This window comes from Hylobates moloch, unplaced genomic scaffold, assembly GCF_009828535.3.
Source record: "Hylobates moloch isolate HMO894 unplaced genomic scaffold, HMol_V3 SCAFFOLD_2, whole genome shotgun sequence".
Lineage (NCBI taxonomy): Eukaryota > Metazoa > Chordata > Mammalia > Primates > Hylobatidae > Hylobates > Hylobates moloch.
Genome location: NW_026652277.1, coordinates 118,474,189 through 118,493,939, shown reverse-complemented (window position 1 = coordinate 118,493,939; position 19,751 = coordinate 118,474,189). Strand labels below are relative to the sequence as shown.

The following is a 19,751-nucleotide window of genomic DNA, read 5'->3' as shown; positions in this document are numbered from 1 at the left end:
AATTTAAATAAAACTATCCATGAAAATTATTTGAGTAATTGGAAGTTTGCTTGTTACCTCACATTTTAATAAAGGTGTGAATGGAAAGTATTAACTCAGCCTACAAGCTATTATAATTTATAAATTTTTAATTCAAATCTCTGCTGAAAAATATGCGGTCTTTGTTGAAACTGACCATTTTTAACATTGTAATGTCAGCAATATTTACTGAGCATCCACTGATCGGATGATAGCAGGAAGGGTGGTAGGTAGACCTCAAAATTAGCAAAATGTAAGCCTTGCCCTCAGGCAGCATTCAAGGAAGAGATATAACTAGATGGAAAGAAAGTAGGCTTTGGAATGGCAAATCTGAGATGAACTCCCTATTCTGCTTCTGAATGAGTGGCAAATTATTAAAATGCTCTGAGCTTTAGTTTTCTCTTCTGTAAAATACTAATACAATTACCTACCTCGCTATGTGGTTAACAGTAAGATAACATGTGTGTTGTACCTAGTAATCGGCCTAGCACATAGTATGACCCAATAAGTGGTGTCTTTTATGATTAGTCTTAACATTGGGGTGAGCTATGTAAGCTTATGATTACACAGAGTGCAAGTATGAACAACGTGTGATGGGAATGATTAATTTTCCCTGGCAAGATTGGAGAAGGATCACTAGAACTGGGCTTTGTAGGTTTATAGAATTTACACAGATGCAGTCGGCAGGAGGACTAAGTGAAAAACATGGCTAACGTCCTGGAAATATACAAATGCAAGAAGGTTTTAAACAACAGGAAGAGTTCAGAGAGATAACACCCAAAGGGCTAATAATGAAGAACTTTAGAGTGTTGTGACCTTTAAAATCAAGTACTTTGTCATCTTTGAGAGGGAGGATCCTAATTAATTTCTACATTATTGTATTTATTGATTTTTGGTTACTTCCTCCTATAGTTGTTCATGTAATGAATGGTGGCTTCTGTGTTCATCATCTTCCTAGACTCCAATCCTTCACCATATAATTAGATAGAAGCTCCAGAAGCACAGGGACCAGTGCTAGGTGAGCCCGTTATATGTCCGCAGTGCCTGTCACGTAATTTTTGGATGATCACAGACTAGCAGAGGAGCTAAGTCAAGCACAAAAATAATTAAAAATAAAAGATAGACAGTGATAAACACTTAAGAGAGAGGCATCTGAATTATTTGGATGCCCAAAGGATAAGGCATCACAGCATTTGTATCTGGAAGCAGCCAGGAAAAACTACTTAATCATAATAGTAATATTCATCTCTTCCATGTAGGTATGAGAGTTTCTTTTTTATTTCTTAAATGAAATTTTATGAAAAATGTATAAACTTTTCAGGTAATTCAGTAGCCACAAAACTGTATTTTAAAATGTTTAAATCTAAGATTTTTTCATAAGGTCTATCTCAAATATTTATACTAAGTTTACTCAGATATACATATCTAAGTGCTTTCTTGCTCATCTTCATTTTTAATAAAAGAATCAAGAGCTCCTGTTGTTGTTTTTTTTTTAATAACTCCACCACTTTAAAATTATCCTGTCTTCTGTCCTATCAATTACAATTCCAAGATTGTCTTTAGGTGTTTTCCATGGTTTGCGTACTTTTTAAAAATATTTCTTCAAGCCATATTTTTTGACCATGTGATATGTATTCCTTTATTAAAATCAATATTGTTTTAAACCATGATGGCCTTTCTCTGTTAAGTTTAAAATACTTCTCTAACATAAAAATAATTTTTCAGGTATTTCTTTTAGTAGTATCAGGTTTTTTTTTTTTTTTCTGAGCCTTGAAATGAATGATTTCCTTTATCTTAGTATATAATTTTTTGAGGTTATGTTTTACCTTTTCAGGTGGTATTATTTTTGTCCACATGTCCATTTCTACAAAAAGTCTGTATTGACCACCATATGAATTTGCTGTCTTCTCTGTTTGAACATATGGATACTTTGCCTTGAACTGCTGTTAATTTCTTCTGCTAGGTCATGTCTCTTTTTTCTTCCTAAAGCATTTCCAAGTAAACTAAAATATAAATTTGCCACTTAGACCACAAGTTTTATCATCACCCTTTTAAGTGCATTGTTAAATATGTGTTTTTTTAGGCTTTTTACCATAAAACCCATAGCAGTCAAATAACCATAGCAAATATACTGTCTTATTACCATAATATATTATGAATATATTATTATAACCTCATTGTTATCAATAATTTCTCCTGTTCAAAATAATTTATATATTTAATTATAAAAACTATTTAGCCAGGCGTAGTGGTGCGCACCTGTAGTCTCAGCTACTCGGGAGGCTGAGGCAGGAGAATCACTTGAACCCGGGAGGTGGAGGTTGCAGTGGGCCGAGGTCACACCACTGCACTCCAGCCTGGTGACAGAGCGAGACACCGTCTCAAAAAACAAACAAACAAACAAAAAACTATGAAAGATTTGCTTCAATGGGTAAAACAAATGATACAAGACATACAAAGAAAAAATTGTGTTTTTTTTAATTCTGTTTCCCCATCCCCCACCAAATCCCGTTTTCATTTTGTGAGATAACTAATTTGGAGGGTGTCCATATCTCTGTTTTCAAACATATACATTCACATACATCTCTATAGAATATAACAGCACACTCAGGATAATATTATGGAAATTTTTCTTCAATTGATATTTTTTCACTTAGCAGTATATTATGGACATCTCTGTGTATGTGTGAGATCAGGTCTGTGTGTGTGTGTGTGAGAGAGAGAGAGAGAGAGATTTAAGTACAGAAAAAATGAACTATGTGTGTATTGAATGAGATACCAAAAGTAAAAATCAAAAGATAAAGCACAGACTAGGACACAATATTCACAATACAGAAAAAGGAGCAAAGTGTACTATCTTTCATATACAAAAAGGACCAACAAGTTGATAAGAAAAGAATAAAGCCCCCAAATTAAACAGATTATATTCAGAATAGGGACATAGTTCAATAAATAGTCTTATGTACTTTGACTTAACTATTCTACTTGTATGAATGTATCCAACAGATATATTCATAAACATGTAAAATGACTTGTGTACAGAGTTATTTATTACATTGCTTTTAATAACAAAAGATTGGAAACGACATAAATGCCCATCAAACAAGGACTAGTTATTATAAATAAGTTTCGGTGTTTCTATGTAATGGAATACTATGCAACTGTAAAATATAAATGAGAAAACTATACTGATGTGAGATCTTCAAGATAATATGGTTCAGTGAAAAAGGAAAGACAGTGTGTATAATCTACTACCATATGGTGAAAAGGGATTACAATTATGAATTTGTAGTTGTTTAAATATGTGCATAAACTCTCAAAGGACACACAAGAAACATAGTGGCTACTAGGTTAGGGGGAAGGGTGGTAGAGACACTGCACATTTTTATACTTTCTAATTTTGAACTATGTAAATATATTGCCCTATCAAAAAATTAATACAGTATATTAAATTTTATAAGGAGCAAAATTATATTCTAATAAACAACTGCTAACATTTATTGATCACTTACTATGTACCATACACTATTGTAAATGCTTTGTTTATATTGTCTCATTTCTCACAACAACCCCATGTTTTTAGTATACATAAAAGACAAAAATTATTTTTAAAAGGCAGAAATTGCCATTATTAGCTGTGATGGGCTAGTGTGTTTGATTGGGCTCAATGTCTTATATTTACTTAAGACACATTGAGTATTTGCTGTATGCCAGGCGCTTTGCTCACTATTGAGAAGTCAGATAACTAAATATGGAAAGTTATTTGATAGAGGAAGTACTAGAAGAATAAGAATGTGATCAGATGACATGAGCGTCTTCAGCTGGCTAGCACTGTGATCTAAAACAAAAACCCTGTAGTGACTTGTAGTGTCTAACTATGGATGACTCTTGGATCTACAGCATGCACAAGGAAACCTTCTAAAATTGTATCTACCTGATAATACAAATGTGGTAATGTAATCACAGCAGCAGAAACTATTCTGTGCCTACATGCTGTCATGGAATATAAATAAATATATCTGAAATATATCTGTAGTAGCATTCCCATTCAGACCATACAACACTGTTTTCCCACTTCTTCAGAAGATGGTATTTGCCAGAACTATTGTAAATGCACAGAGGAAAAGCTAATAATTTTTTAAATTTATAATGGATGCCTTAATACAGGATTCTCCTATTTTAACTTGCATCAGAATAACCTGGAGGGCTTGTTAAAACAGATGGCTGAGCCCCATCCTCAGAGTTTCTGACTCAGGGACATTGCTGCTGCTGCTGATTCTGCTGATCAGGGAACCACACACTTTTAAATCACTATTTATGTAGGTCTTTAGGGCTTAATTCTCTTGAAGAGCCTGGGTTAAGAAAGTTGAGAAGAACTGAGAGCAAGACAGATAAGTGGCTGTGATGGTTAGAATGAAAACATAAACTGCCAGGACATGACCCTCCCTACCCCAAGCCTCAGCTTTTGCGAGAGCCAATGCCATATGTGCCACATAATGTAAAACATCATTTCTCAGCAACATTTTTCTGTGGGACATCTATCTGCTGTATTGTTGTATCTTTTTCAGATATATCCATTCTCTTTCACTTCTTAGCAGTATTCCTAGAAAAAAGGGTTTGATTCGGCTGGGCACGGTGGCTCACGCCTGTAATCCCAGCACTTTGGGAGGCCAAGGCAGGCAGATCACGAGGTCAGGAGATGGAGACCATCGTGGCTAACACAGTGAAACCCCGTCTCTACTGAAAATACAAAAAAAAAAAAAAAAAAATTAGCTAGGCGTGGTGGCAGGCACCTGTAGTCCCGCTACTCGGGAGGCTGAGGCAGGAGAATGGAGTCAACTTGGGAGGCAGAGCTTGCAGTGAGCTGAGATTGCGCCACTGCACTCCAGCCTGGGCGACAGAGCAAGACTCCATCTCAAAAAAAAAAAAAAGGGGGTTTGATTCAAGATTTCACATTAAATACTCCTACCGATTTTTTTATTCCTAGTTCATCTTTCACAACCCCCTTACAAAGGTTGCTAAAGGGGAAGTGTTTTAAATTGTTTTGTGTGATGTTAAATACACATACACACAAGCACATGTGCCTGTAATTGAGTAATAAATAGGTGCATAGTTGTCAATGTATAACAATTGTATACTGGTCTGTTTAATCTTTTAGGCAAAATTAATTTTATGTTTATTCCCCTAATAATGGTGCTAATACTTACCAGCTATGACAGAGGTTCTCAAAGTTCCTGGACAAGAATATTAGCATCTTTGAACTCTTTAGAAATGCAGTTTCGTGGCTTTCCCCAGACCTATATAGTCAGGAAGGGGATTGGGGGAAACAGCAGCAATCTGTGTTTTTAACAAGCCTGCCAGGTGATTTTGAAGCTTTCTAAAATTTTAGAGCCACCATTTTACTAAACACAGTGTTTTCCCTTACTTTATATCCTTTGATTCTTATAGTAATCCTGTGATACATTGTAACTCTTTATCTGTGTTCTGGGGAAAATAAGAATTGAAGAGATTAAATAATTTATTCTAACTCACACTGATATTTAGCAGTACTCCAAAGAAGAATTTTCAGATCTTTTTCAAATAATATGTCCTTCTTTCCTTTGAATACACCCTGAAACAGTATGTGTTGCTTAAGCATTCCAGTTTTTTTGAATCATTATTTTCTGAGCTTTTACTCCTTTATTAATTTTAATCAGCATCTCATGTGAAGAACTCTTTAACAAGTCAAATAACAGGACCAGAACTCAAATTTACGTACTTTTTTTCCCCAAGTACAGGAATGATTCCATCATATATTTTAAATATAAATGGCTTTTGCAGTTTATGACCACATTCTGCCTACTTTTGTTTCTGTGTGAACTTTTCCATAATAAAAATAAAACAATATGAAAAAATGGCTTTTGAAACTAAAAATAAGTATATAAAATATTTTTAAATGCATAACCTAAAAACTCAAATAAAAGTATAAACAGTTTTATAAAAATCTAAATTTGCCATCATTGTTGACTTAATCTTACTATTCTGTTCTTATTTTAATGACACACACCAATTTAACTGCTGCTCAGTTACCAAAAAGTGTTTCTAATATTAATTTGGAGTTATTTCTGTCAAATGAAACAATGCTGTCCTATTACTTGTAATTTTCATGTGAGTCTATTTAAGTTAATTAACCAAATTAGCAAACCATAAAATCATGTGTGTTTATAGAGACCCAAAACCTTGTAATGACTTCAGTTGGAGCTTCAACACATTAAATTTTTAATTAAAAAAAAAAAGTTTATTTTACTTAACGCGACATGATGGATTCTTTAATAAAAAGAAATTGTTGCTTTGAATTGTAACTCATATTTATCTTGGCTGCAGTAGAAAATGATTTGCAATATGAAAAGCTGACAAGAGTGAAATAATTAATGAAGATTTAGGTCGTATTTTATTTTTCCTTATGTTCTCCATATCTGTTAATTCAACAGGATTTACATAATGTGGCATTTGAATTATGGAGAATAGAAATCTGGTAGCATTACAAAACCCTGGCTCATCTGGGAAATAATGTTGGGGCTTATTAGTTATATAAAATACCTTAAAATTTCCTGATATTTCATATGTATAGGTAAATAAAGGTATTATTAGGGGAGTTCTTAAAACATCTTTGTAGTGGTGGTTTTATTTATTTTACCTTTTAATCCTCTTTCAGCTTCAGAGGGGAAAAATAAGTTGGTAGGAATTATTAACCAATTTCACACAGTAATGCTGTGATCGTTTCAGTAGTTGTTAATAATTCAATTTCTAGACCCCTCCCTTAGATATCCTTACTCACCTGGCTTTAAAGGAAGACCTAGAAATCTATTTTAACAAGCAGCGGCAGTGATTCAGATGTAATAGTCCCTAGGTCTCACTGTGAGAAACCTTAGAAGAGAATGTACTCCTTCAAGCTAACACACTAAAAATAACAAAATTAAATATTCCAAATACAACCGTAGCCTCCTTTATGCAACTTTAATCTTGGAATGATAGGAATGATTATCAGAGGATTTTCTCCCCGTAACAGTAATGTACGAATTTAGAGCTTTGAAACATAGTTATAGTATCCCTGGTGCTGTACTAAGCACTTGGTACAGTATTTGGCACATAGTAGGAACTGCATAAATATCTTGGGATGGATGAATGCAGAAAACCAAGTAGCTCCATGTTTAGGGTTCCCACGTTATCCACTTGTTATCTTCTCTTTGGTTCAGCTGCCTAAGTTATGTGTACAATTTTATCTTTCTCCTTAAATTGTACAGGTTTTTAATGGAAGGGACCACAGCTTGTCTATTTTCATCTCTATTTTTAACTCTATTTTACACATACATGCCTAGTAAATATTTATCAAGTAAAAAATATTTTGTGATTATTTAATTCATCATACTAGATTCTCATCTCCATGAGGGCAGGAGCTTTGTCTCTCGTTTTCATGGCAGTTTTATCAGGACTTGGTAGTTAATGCATGTTCAGAAACATGAATGAATGAATAAAAAAATTAACAAAAAAGTAACTTCATTTTAATTCTGATTTTCCTAAAATTTAATTTGGAGGTTAATGAGGTTTTCTGGGTGGTAAAATTTATTTTTATGTAAGAGAAAAAAAATCTGCCTTGCTCTTTAAGAAGAAACTTACAATGGAAATGCCCCTACCATTTGCAAGAGATAGAATGATAGAATTGGACAAACTCTGAACTGATGAATCTTCAGCAGGGCATTATTGTAAGAGAATTTTCTATCTTAGCATTAAATAGTGTTTATCAGTCATTACGAAAATATCACAATTTGAACCTACGTGGCAGTTCTTAACATCCTATGAAGTAAAGATGTTTGCCCATGAAAGCTAGAGAGCCTATCAAAAATCAAAAGATTTGTTTTCCTTAGTTGAAAAATAAGGAAAACAGAATGTCCCAGTACCTGCAAAACTTTCTGAAATAAATTCTATTAGTGTACTCTTTTTAAAATATTCTTTTTTTTTTTTTTTTTTTTGAGACAGAGTCTCACTCTGTTGCCAGGCTGGAGTGCAGTGGCATAATCCCGGCTCACTGCAACCTCTGCCTACCGGGTTCAAGCGATTCTCCTGCCTCAGCCTCCTGCATAGCTGAGATTACAGGCACGCACCACCACACCCTGCTAATTTTTGTATTTTTACTAGAGATGGGGTTTCACCATGTTGGCCAGGATGGTCTCAATCTCTTGACCTTGTGATCCACCCGCCTTTGCCTCCCAAAGTGCTAGGATTACAGGCGTGAGCCACCATGCCTGGCCTTAAAATATTCTTATGATCATATTTCCTTTCAAAACATGTTAGTATCAGTAAATAAGTTAGAGCTCTGATAAAGTATGAAATCTCAAGATTTATGCCCTTGGTAACTGTAATTAGCTGATTAAATTTCTCCTGATGACTTGCAGTGCTTTTTGTTTTTCTGTAAACATTTTGGGTTTTTTTGTTTTGTTTTGTTTTGTTTTGTTTTGAGGAACTTCCTATCTTCTACAAATTGTCTGTTCTCTTTTACTTTGAATGCACCTAAAATAATATTAATTATTTAAGCATTCCAGTTTCTTGAATGATTGTTATCTGAGATTTTACTGTGAATTTTAATAAGCATCTCATATGTGGAACACTTACCTTGAGAAGTTTATAGACATAAGATTACTATGGCTTAAATATAGAGATACCTCTATAGAAGTATAGATATCTTTGTGTCACCCTGTCTCCTTTCTGGTCAAATCCCAGACCTCGTTCCCCTTTTCGTTTCTGTTAGTCCTCAAAATGATCCTCTCTTTTACTTAGGTCAGCTCACATGAGCCTATCAATTCCCTGACTAGATACAATTCTTGAATATTCTCCTAAATGTATAGCCTGCAAAAAACATCAAAGTTTTAGCTTCCAGAAAAATGTAACTAACAGAGGAGTATAGGGGAGATATTGAGAAGAGGGGCAAGGATTAGGACATCCAAGTTGCTTGAGGCCTAAGCAGAATACCTTAGTGATTCCAGAGATTTAGATGTGTGAATTTAGTTGAAAGCAGGGGCTAGGGGAACTTGTCTTTAAGTCATTTACTGCACCCACACTTACTATCTTTAGATTGTATATTCCAGATTGTTAACAATGTAAAGTTGCTTTTATTCACACCAGATAAAATTGAAAAAGAGCAGTAGTCTATATGAGAAAATAATTTTTATCATACTAATGGCTCTTTGGGAATGCTGGGGTTGAGCTGATTCTGATGTAAGGTAGAGGCCAAAGAAGAAACTTACAGAGGAAAGAAGGCAGGTACTGACAGGCAGCAAAGGCAGGCTGCTAAACACTCCCTTATTCTCTTCAGTTGTATTCACACTGTGCCTGGTGACTGTCCCTGAAGATGCATTTTTTTCCCCACTTCTCCTTGACACAGCATTCAGACACACACCTTCCCCCTAGTTCAGATATCCTCAGTCACTTCATGAATAATTCCACAGGAAGGCTTGCACAGAGAATTCCAGGTACTTCTACAGAAGCATTTTTATCTCGAGCAGTCCCCTAACCTTTCTATTTTAAGTGATTGTTCTTAAACATGATTTTGTCCAAGGAAGAGTTTTCTTTATTGTTTTCAATTTCTTGAAACATCTTTATGGAAGTGGAAATTTAACTGATTGTAGTAATCTTCCAGTGAGAAAGCTCTCAATATTTTTGTATGCTGTCTCTATAATAAATGACTATGATAATGAATTATGTTTTCAAAAGAGAAACATACAAATTAAACTCCAAATTTTATAGACTCCACAAACTTCTATCAACTTGTAAGCTAAATTTCATTTAACTTGCCTTTTTCCTATATACACTTTGTTCTAAAATAGGGATATGTTGGAGAATTTGTAAATTTGTGATTTGTTTTGAGAAATTAATAGTTGTTTATTTGGAATGATATCCAGGCTACTATTAAGCTGTAATTTAATTAATTGGAATATTAAATAAACTGCTTTCCTTTTTTCCAGGTGATGGTGTTTGTACATGCTCGAAATGCCACTGTAAGAACAGCTATGTCTCTAATAGAAAGAGCAAAAAATTGTGGCCATATTCCCTTCTTTTTTCCTACCCAAGGACATGACTATGTACTTGCAGAAAAACAGGTAAGAAACAAAGAGGACAAGAACTAAAGCATGTAACATGCCACATATCCCGGGTGTTTTATATGTGAAAGATCCACGGTCTCAATTTCCAAGAAGTTAATTTTGCAGATTTATGATGTTATGATCTTGACTTTTTTCTTGACTTAATGATCTTTTATTAAAAGGTTTCATTCTTCGATGTAACACTTATCATTCCTTTCTGTATGGTTATAATTGAAGTGCTTAGTCCTGCTCTTTAAAATATAGTTAAAATATAAAATGTAGTTAAATTTCATATCCTATGTTAACATCTAATGGGCTTATTATTGTACTTCTAAAGAATTAATAGTTTTTAAAAATTTCCCAGTTTTGATTTCTAAGGTTAATATTGACAGATATAACCTAAATAGGCTTTTTTTTTTTTTAAGCAATGTAAAGGAATTCTGAGCCAAAAAGTTTATAAACAGCTTGTTACTCAGTGTACACATGCTCAAGGGACAAAAATGTCTTGGGGTCACCTGCATCCTTCTTAAAAAGGGAGACCTTTAGGCCCCAACCCAGACTCACCAAACCAGAATGTACATTTTAGCTAGATCCTCAGGTGATTTTGTACACATTACAGTTTAAGAAGCACTCGTCTAGGTAATTTGAGTATTGGTAGTGTCTTAAGATATATATCAGTATTATTTAACTATATCAGATAATTATTTAGATGAAGATTGGGCAGATTATGGCCCGAAGGCCAAAGGTGTCCGTCTATTTTGTAATTAAAGTTTTATCAGAACGTAAACATACCAATTTCTTTATTGTCTGACTTTTTTTGCACTACTGGAGAAAAATAGAGTAGTTGTGATAGCTACTGTAAATTACTTTCTGTTTCTTTGCAGAAAAAGTATGCTGACTCCTGATTTAAAGCTATGAAAATTATGAAATAAAAAAATCTGTTGGCATAAAATGATAGTCACTTTAAATTTTGTGTATATATATATATATATATATATATATATATATATATACACACACACACACACAATGTAAGATTTAACTGATTGGTTACCAAACAGCTGCTAGCTGCCAGACATTGTGCTATGCCCTTTTATATTTATTATCCTAGTAAAATATATTTGTGACTGTACTATAAATTTCACCATTTTATATTGATATTTTAAATTCTGTTAAGCTGATGTCATTTGTTTTGAACATCATAGTCTCTTTCAATTTAGAAATACAAAATTTATTTGTTTTCTATTTTTTTTTACTTTTATTACATAACATTTATTGTACAGATTGTACAGCTTTGTGTCCTTCCAATTATTTATTAATCATGAATTTATGAGTCTTTGAAAAGTCAAGTTGGTATTCATAAGTCTTGTTTCATTTCTTTGGATATACAAAACAACTCTATGCTGTTTAAAAGACAAACCTTGAGAGCCACCTTGTGGATTTCTGGTTTCTTTATCCATCTCAATTCAGATAACTATTGCTAATTTAAATAATGCAGGTTTATTATTTAATTGTTGTTATTGTAAAGCTTAACATTTATTAAGTGGTCACTGGTGTCAGGCATTGTTTTTATTTATATAACTCATTCAATCCTTACAATCTATGATATTGCTGGTATTATCCCTTGATATGGCATATGTGTAAATCAAATATAGTATGAAATATTCTAGAGCATATTATAATAATTTATATGGAGACATTTTTAAATGATGTTTATTTAAGGCAATGTCACCAATCACTTATTCACAGATCACTATGCTGGAAGAAAAATAACAGAGAAACGGAAAGTTTTGATACAATTGGGTAGACTTGAAAATCCCTAGTCATTTTTATTATAGCTTTTTTATATTTTTATTATACTTGATTTTTATCCTGATCCAACTATTATTGGACTTTTTTTTCCAAGAAGAATGCATTGCACACACATTTATTAAGAACATTGTCCTACTCACCATTATATTCCCAGCCTTTCATAGCGTATTTGTCTGATGGTAGGTATCCCAGAATTACTTTTTTTCTTAGCTTTTATTCCTCTGAGACTGACATTATAATAGATATTTCACCTTAATTTTCTCATCTGACCTGTACCATTGTGCTGTCCTTTAAGATTCTTATTCCCATTTTACAGATAAGGAAACGAAAACTGAGAAAGTAAATAATTTTCACAGAGAATCTCATACTAAGTAGTGAGGCCGTGATTTGAGCCAGTCTGACTCCAAAGTCCACCATTTTCACTACACTGTGTCCTATTTGTTCAAAAGCAAACAGATCAAATCCAATCTGGGACTTTCTGAAGACCTTAGGGCATGGAGTCTTTTTTTTTTTTTTTTAAATAGAAGAACATTTCTTCAACCTAACTATATCCCTCACTTCTTCTAAAGAGAGATTTTAAAGAGTGAAACCCTCCACAGTGCATATTATAACAAAAGATAAGGTCATCTTTCTCAATATTTTCTCAAAGCTCTAGAATTTAAAAGAGTATTCTTCTAGTGCTAGTAGTACATTTCTTCATATTTCTTGAAGTGCCTTTGAACTTAAATGGTTTAGCAATTTCAAGGGAGCTATTATCATGGTGGGAGACATTTCTTCCCATGTTTTTGAAAAATGGGAAATTAAGAACCCAAAACATTAAAATTTAGTTAGAAGGTAAATTTGCTACAGTAGTACATAGAAATTTAGCCTCATGCCTCCTGTTATATGGCTAAATCCCTACCATGCCACAGTGATGCCTTACCCCTAAGCGTTTAATGTAATCACCTGAATTCCTGACTTACTAATATCTTTAAAAGCACTTCTTTACAGTTTCATTTAACACAATATATTTTTATTTGTATAAACAACAAAACTCCATTAAGAAAATCCTCCTTTTCTCTCTGTGTGTGTGTGTGTGTGTGTGTGTGTGTGTGTGTACACACATGTGCATGTAATAAGGCTATTTCTATGCCTTAGCTGCAACCGAAATGAGTCTTTTCTCTCTGGTAAGTAACAGTTACACTTCAGGACTTCTCATATAATATTCACCTTTAATATCAAAGTCACCCCCAAGGGAAAAACTACCTATATTTCCAGATTTGTCCACTGAAACAAGAACATAGGGAAAGGAAAGGAAAGTCTCCCAAGAGTAGTTTAACTTTCAGAAATGGAGCTTGGGGCTCTCCCTGGGCACAGGAATATCTCGGGACGTACAAATGATGCCCAAACCAACAGGACACATTCACAAAAAGGTCTGGTTGTGATTTAACCTCTAGAAGGTTTGTGGCCTTCGACATCTAAACATTTCTGAAACGTACTTTCTCTTCTATCAGATGGAATAATAATGGAGTAAATAATACCTATTCTAGTTATTTACTATGAGAAACAGATAGAATGATGTATGAAATTATTTTGGAAACTGAACAATGACAAAACTTTACCTATCGTAGAAATCTATTTTTAGAAAATATACATACTACTAACTAAATTTTAAAATGGTAAAAGGATAATAAATAATATGGATAAAATTTTCTCAATTTACTCCATATATTTATTACTTTTATACTCTCCCTCTCAAAGATTGTGTCTTAAGAAACCACTGTTTTCTATAAAATAGAACATACCTCAAGGAATAGCAGCAGTTTATATTTATAAAAGTAAGTATATAATTAAAGATGCATATATTTTCGTTATTAAGCCATTGTTTTCCACTGTGATTTTAATTTTAAGTTAAATGAATCCTTCAGTTAGAATTTTCAGATTCTGTTTTACTTGAGATCTCAATCAAATCAAATTTTTCTGTTAGGGACAAATTTTTAACAGGCTTTAACTGTTCTCATACTAGATTGAGTATTCCCACCCATCCCTTTACCGTATATTTCTGATTTATGGCCCTGATGTGAGTTCAGTATTTTTACATATATCAGTGATCTTAAGAGTTTGTCTTTTAGGTAGAATTTCTATCATGTAATAAGCCTTGTGTCTGTAGTTATTGAAAATATCTATTGAACAAGTTATAAAATTAGGAAGAATCCAATAGTAATATGTACCCTCAAGCTGCTTTAAAGTATAATTTTCTGACTTTTCATTATGTAGATCTGTCAGTCATTTCCTTGTTTTTGTAAGTTCAGCTTTAGTCTTTGCCTAAATCAATGGCAACTGGAATCAATGCCAATTTGAATTAGTTATCTGATGCATACTATTACAGTTTGCTTTAATTTTGCATGAGCAGCTTCGGTGTCAGTATGGCCAAGATTAGAATCTTCTCTTCCAAGATGGTATCTGTTAACTAAAGATAGCATAACAGACTTAGTAGTAGCAGGGATGGTTAATAGCCCTCTTTCTCTTACTTTTGTTTTTTACTTTAAATATATGCAAAATATCATCTTCACAGAGTTTATTCTTTCCCTGCCATATCTTAACCTCTTTTCCTCTTGGAGGCTAATATAGTAATTTTACTGTCAGTTACCACCACATAGGATGTCAAAAGTTTATTAGTATTTTTTAAATAAAATCAAACAAAATTTTTAAAAAAGTACAACTGTTTGCTTAATTGCATTTTTGGGAGCATGACTTTTCTGTTTTCAAAGGGAAGTAACCTCATATAGAATAAAAACTTTGGATCTAAGCAAATATGTGTTTTAACATTGATTCACACACTCTGCCTTTTTAACATCCTCAAGGCACATTTCATCACATACAAAGTGGCAATCATACCTATATTTTAAGATTTTTGTGGCCAGGTGCAGTGGCTCATACCTGTAATCCCAGCACTTTGGGAGGCTGAGGCGGGCAGCTCACCTGAGGTCAGGAGTTTGAGATCAGCCTGGCAACATGGCAAAACCCCATCTCTACTAAAAATACAAAAAAAGCCATGGGTGGTGGCACACACCTGTAGTCCCAACTACTTGGGAAGGCTGAGGCAGGAGAATCGCTTGAACTTGGGAGGCAGAGGTTGCAGTGAACCAAGATCACACTACTGCACTCCAGCTTGGGTGACAGAGGGAGACTCTGTCTCAAAAAAAAAAAAAAAAAAAAAATTCTGTAATAAATAAGGTAACATATACCTTGCCTAACACATGGTAGACATTCTGTAAATGTTTACCCATGAGCTTTGAAGAGGAAGAAGATAACAGTTTAAAACAATAATAGATGAGACAAAAATTAAATTTAATGCTTTGGAACAATAAAAAATAATATTGAATTGTAAAAAGCAGTAAGCAGGTTGGTAGAAGAGATATTAGGAACAGCAACAACAGACCAGTTAATATCTACATCTTTATTTGTACACTTATTAAATTTAATAACTTAAAACATGAAGTTTCCAGGAAGAAAATAAGCAAGAAAAAGAAATAAAGTGGGTAAACAAACTTTGGATGACAAAAAATTTCTTAAAAAATTACGTAACATATATTCATCAATGTATTATCAAAATCTAAACATAATAGTACCCAATTCTGAAGATGATTTGAGAAGATTTTCTGTGGTATTGATCAATTCAATACTTTAAAAAAACATTTTGATAATAGATTTAAAAGCCAAGCCAAGGCTTTTAGAGAAGAAAGAGAACACGGGCAAAGGAAAACTCTGGGTTTCTTTGGAGAATAAGAATGTTCTCTATTCACAGGAATGTAAGGTGCATGGAGGGCTAGGCATGGTCAAACAATGGAAGACTTTAAATTCCATGCCTAGGCTTTTAGACTTTATATGCAGCGAGAAGCTATTGAAGATTGTTGAAGAGTCAAGTTGTGTGACCAAAATTCATGTACTGAAAAGTAGGATTCACTTTCTTCCAAGCAAGGGACATTGTTATGGCCCATGTGTTCATTTCAGTGTAGTCTAACATATGGTTCACTTTGAATAAGTGAGACTCTTTTTAAAGAACATAGTAAATAGCATTGAAATTTTATCCTTGTTTCTTTTATTACTTTTAAGGAAATTTTGATTGTAGCTATTTTTGTTTCTGTGCTTTAAGATGCATTTTAGAAGCATAGAATAAATTTCTTACAATAAATTAATACATCTTGTTAAGGAATCATGCTGTTTTGACAAAAATATGTTAATTAGAATGTTGTTTTTCACTCATTTGAAAATACTTGAGTAGAGGAAGCACTCTAAAGACATCAGATTAATAAATAATGTTAGAAATTCCTAGGGGTAGAGAGATTTGTAATGATAAAATTTAAAATCAAAAACATATTTCATGTTGTGATTTAATTTTTTTAATTTTTCTGTTTATTTACAGATGGCCAAATGAATTAAAATAATGCAATTTTAGATGAGATTTATCTTTTTCTAATTAGGGTCCTCTCTCTGGAATGCCAACTTATTTCTATTAATAATCAGGACAGCCCATATGGGAGCTAGGATCATCTTTCAAGGAATATGACATGAAACAGAGCAAATGGCACTTTCTTTCTCCCAAGTTAAAGTGCATAATTAACACAGTCAGAATAACATATGGAAATTAGTTATTGGGATTAGTCTAGTCTGGGTAATTGTGACTTGTTTATATACACATGAGCCTTAAACTGTTTTTCGTCGTGGTCACTCAGCAAATATTTACTCAGTGTAAGCTGGTTACCAGTCACTTTAGTAGATCAATGGGTATCAATATAAATAAAGTGCTGTCAACATGTTTATAGTGAATTGAAGTAGACACATGTATCAGTTATGATTTAGTAAAAGGAAACAGAAACCATTCTAGGTACATTTTAAATAGAAAAGAATTTATATAAGAAATTAGGTACTTATTAGAAATTTGGTAAAATCAGAGGAGTAGAAGTCCAGAGCTACTACTACAACTATTGAATTTAACAACCAGTTACATGATGGTGATTAGCAGTTTAAAAGCCACAGCTATTACTACAGATGCCTTCCAACATTCGTGAACACACTAGAAAACCAAATTTTGAATGTATAGTACATCTGTTAAAACTTTCAACCCTTCTGTCTCCAAAATCTTGCTTGCCAGAAAAACACAGCAAGAGATAGTTATCTCTTCATTTCCATCATCCAGATCTTGCCTGAATGCTTTTAATTAGCAGAATGGACTTTATCATCTAGTACCCTTACTACATGAGATCTGGGAAATTATATTCCGGTCCAGGCAATACAGTAAGACTCCTAGAAGGAGGTAAGACCAGATATTATATGTACACTAATATTATTTGCTTTAATTGGAAGTGGAAATATTTTTAGGGAGGAAAAAGTAGTCACCCCTTTATGCTTATGGAGCTTATATTCTGGAAGGACAGAAAGATTAAACAACTAATTAAATAATTGATTTTAATTACATTTGAAATAAATAATAAAGAGGGATAAAGTGCTAAGAAAAAATTGAGTTAGAGAATCTGATCTAGACCCATGGTGTTAGAGGATGGTGTTGGCCAACAAAGTGACATTTAAGCTGATCTGAAGGCTAGAAGTTGACAAAGCAAAAGAGGACAGTCAAAAATTCAAAGAAAAGGCTGACATAAAAAAATGCACATTGAAGCAAATAAGAAAAAACAAATTAAAATGACTAAAATGTAAAGAGTGACAGGGAGTGGCAGATGGCAACTATGTGGCATGAGTCTAATCTAGGCAAGGACCAGATGTAATACCCTCAGTTGCTTCCTACCAGTTTTAAAAAAATCATGTTATTTAATCATGTATTTGTGTTAGTTTAGAAGTAAATGTTGGGAAATAGTCACATTTTAACCTTATTTTTAAAAGCATTTACATTGTGTTTTTTCTCTCATGAGTAGGAAAATGCTATGTAAAGTCATGGAAAGAAGTTCTGCATGCTTTCACTGGGGGAAAGGAATATAATGCCTTACTTGTGCTGATGGATTATCTTAGCAGTTGCCCATTCCATTTGAATTTTACTGACTATAAAGCCCTGTGTGGAAAGTTCACTTGTGAAAACTGGAAAGATTAAGTCAGAGGAAACCAAACTTAGACAGTTCTGAAACTACATACCTTACTTCCTTTACCTTTTCACAGCTGGTATTCTTTTGTGCTGGATTTCCATGTGTAGAAACACTTTATCCAGTGAGTATAGTATTGGATCTCAAATGGCTTCTGTGGAGAATCCAAATCATCTGTTCACAAAATGTGAACAAGATAAAGTATATCTCTGTAGTAATTCAGACAGTAGCAAAACCTGGGCTCCATGTAGTGCTAGCTTTGGAGAACCGAGTAGAAAAAGCAGTGATTTTTCTGATGCTTTAGAAAGCAGCAGGCATCTTATAGTAAACAAGTTTAGCTCCATAATTTATGGTCTTAACCATCTCTTCTCCCTTCATTTCTCCAAATAAAACTTCTTTTAAAAAGCTTCTTATATTTCTTTTGAGGAAAGATTTGTACAACAACCATTGTGTGTTTGCCTGTGTGCATGGGTATATGTTTTAATACAAAAAAATTGCATCATGTTATATACACCTTTTTGTCTTTTTCTTTTTCATTTAGTAATATAAAAGGAGGTCTTTCCAAATCAACTCAGAAAGATGGGTTTCATTCTTTTTGCAACTGTATAATATGCCACAATGTGGATATTACAGTAATTCATTTACTGAATCCTGTATTGATGGATACTTTTGTTGTTTCCAGTTACCTTTTATTGCTAACAATGCTGCAGTACACATTTTCGCTCCTGCTCTTGCAATGATATACATTAGAAAAATTCCAAGCAGTGAAATTTATCTGTCATGTACTACATGCATTTAAAATTTTGATGAGTGGCCCTAAACTGCCTACTGGAGATATTGTTCCAATTTATACTTCCTCCAGCAGTTGTTACAGATGGCCCACCCTGTCCATGGGTTCCATGAATTCAGCCAACCGGATTAAAATAATTTGGGGGGTTAAAAAAAGATGGTTGTATCCGTTCTGAACATGCACAGATGACTTTTTCTTGTCATTATTCCCTAAACAATACAGTATAACTACTTATATAACACTTACATTATATTAGGTATTATAAGTAATCTAGAGATGATTTAAAGTATACAGGCAGACAGTGTAAATTATATGCAAATATCACACCATTTTATATAAGGGACTTAAGCATCCATGGTTTGTGGTGTCTACAGGGGAAGAGAAGGTGTTCGTTGAATCAGTCCCCCATGGATACTGTGTGCACATGAAGACTGTGCTTTACCCCACGTAACTTTGCCAGCATTGGGTAGTGTTAACGTTTTTAAGTTTATAACAGATTAACAGGCAAAAAACGGTACTTCATTATTATTTTGATTGGCATTTCTTTAATTTTGAGTGAAACTGAGCATTTTTTACATTGGCTATTTGTATTTCCTATTCTTTAAATTGTTCATAATCTTGGCCCATTGTGTACTAAACTGCATGTTTAGTACATATATGTTACATAAACTTTTTCTGTTTAACCCTTGATGTTTATTTTTGTTTGTTTATTTATGATTTTTTTACCATGTAGAAATTCTGTAAATTTATTTATGGTCTCTGGGTTTTATGTGTTGCATATAAAAGCCATACACCTACTTCATCTGTGATTTCTTCAAGCCTTATAATTTATTTTTATTATTAAATACTTGATGTTTCTGGAACTTATTCCAGATAGTAGTGGGTGCATCATCTTTTTCTAAATACTGTTTTTTCTGTTGATTAAAAAATTTAATATACAATATT

The 19,751-nt window shown here is 33.3% G+C and overlaps 1 protein-coding gene across 2 annotated transcripts in view; it reads left to right on the top strand.

The window, feature by feature from the left end:
* Window positions 1-19,751, top strand: part of ASCC3 (activating signal cointegrator 1 complex subunit 3) — a 390,213-nt gene that overhangs the window by 204,455 nt on the left and 166,007 nt on the right. For both annotated transcript variants that reach the window (XM_032155721.2, XM_032155702.2), the window contains exon 14: window positions 10,017-10,151. In XM_032155721.2, coding sequence (XP_032011612.1) covers window positions 10,017-10,151 — 135 coding nt within the window. The remainder of the gene's footprint in view (window positions 1-10,016; window positions 10,152-19,751) is intronic.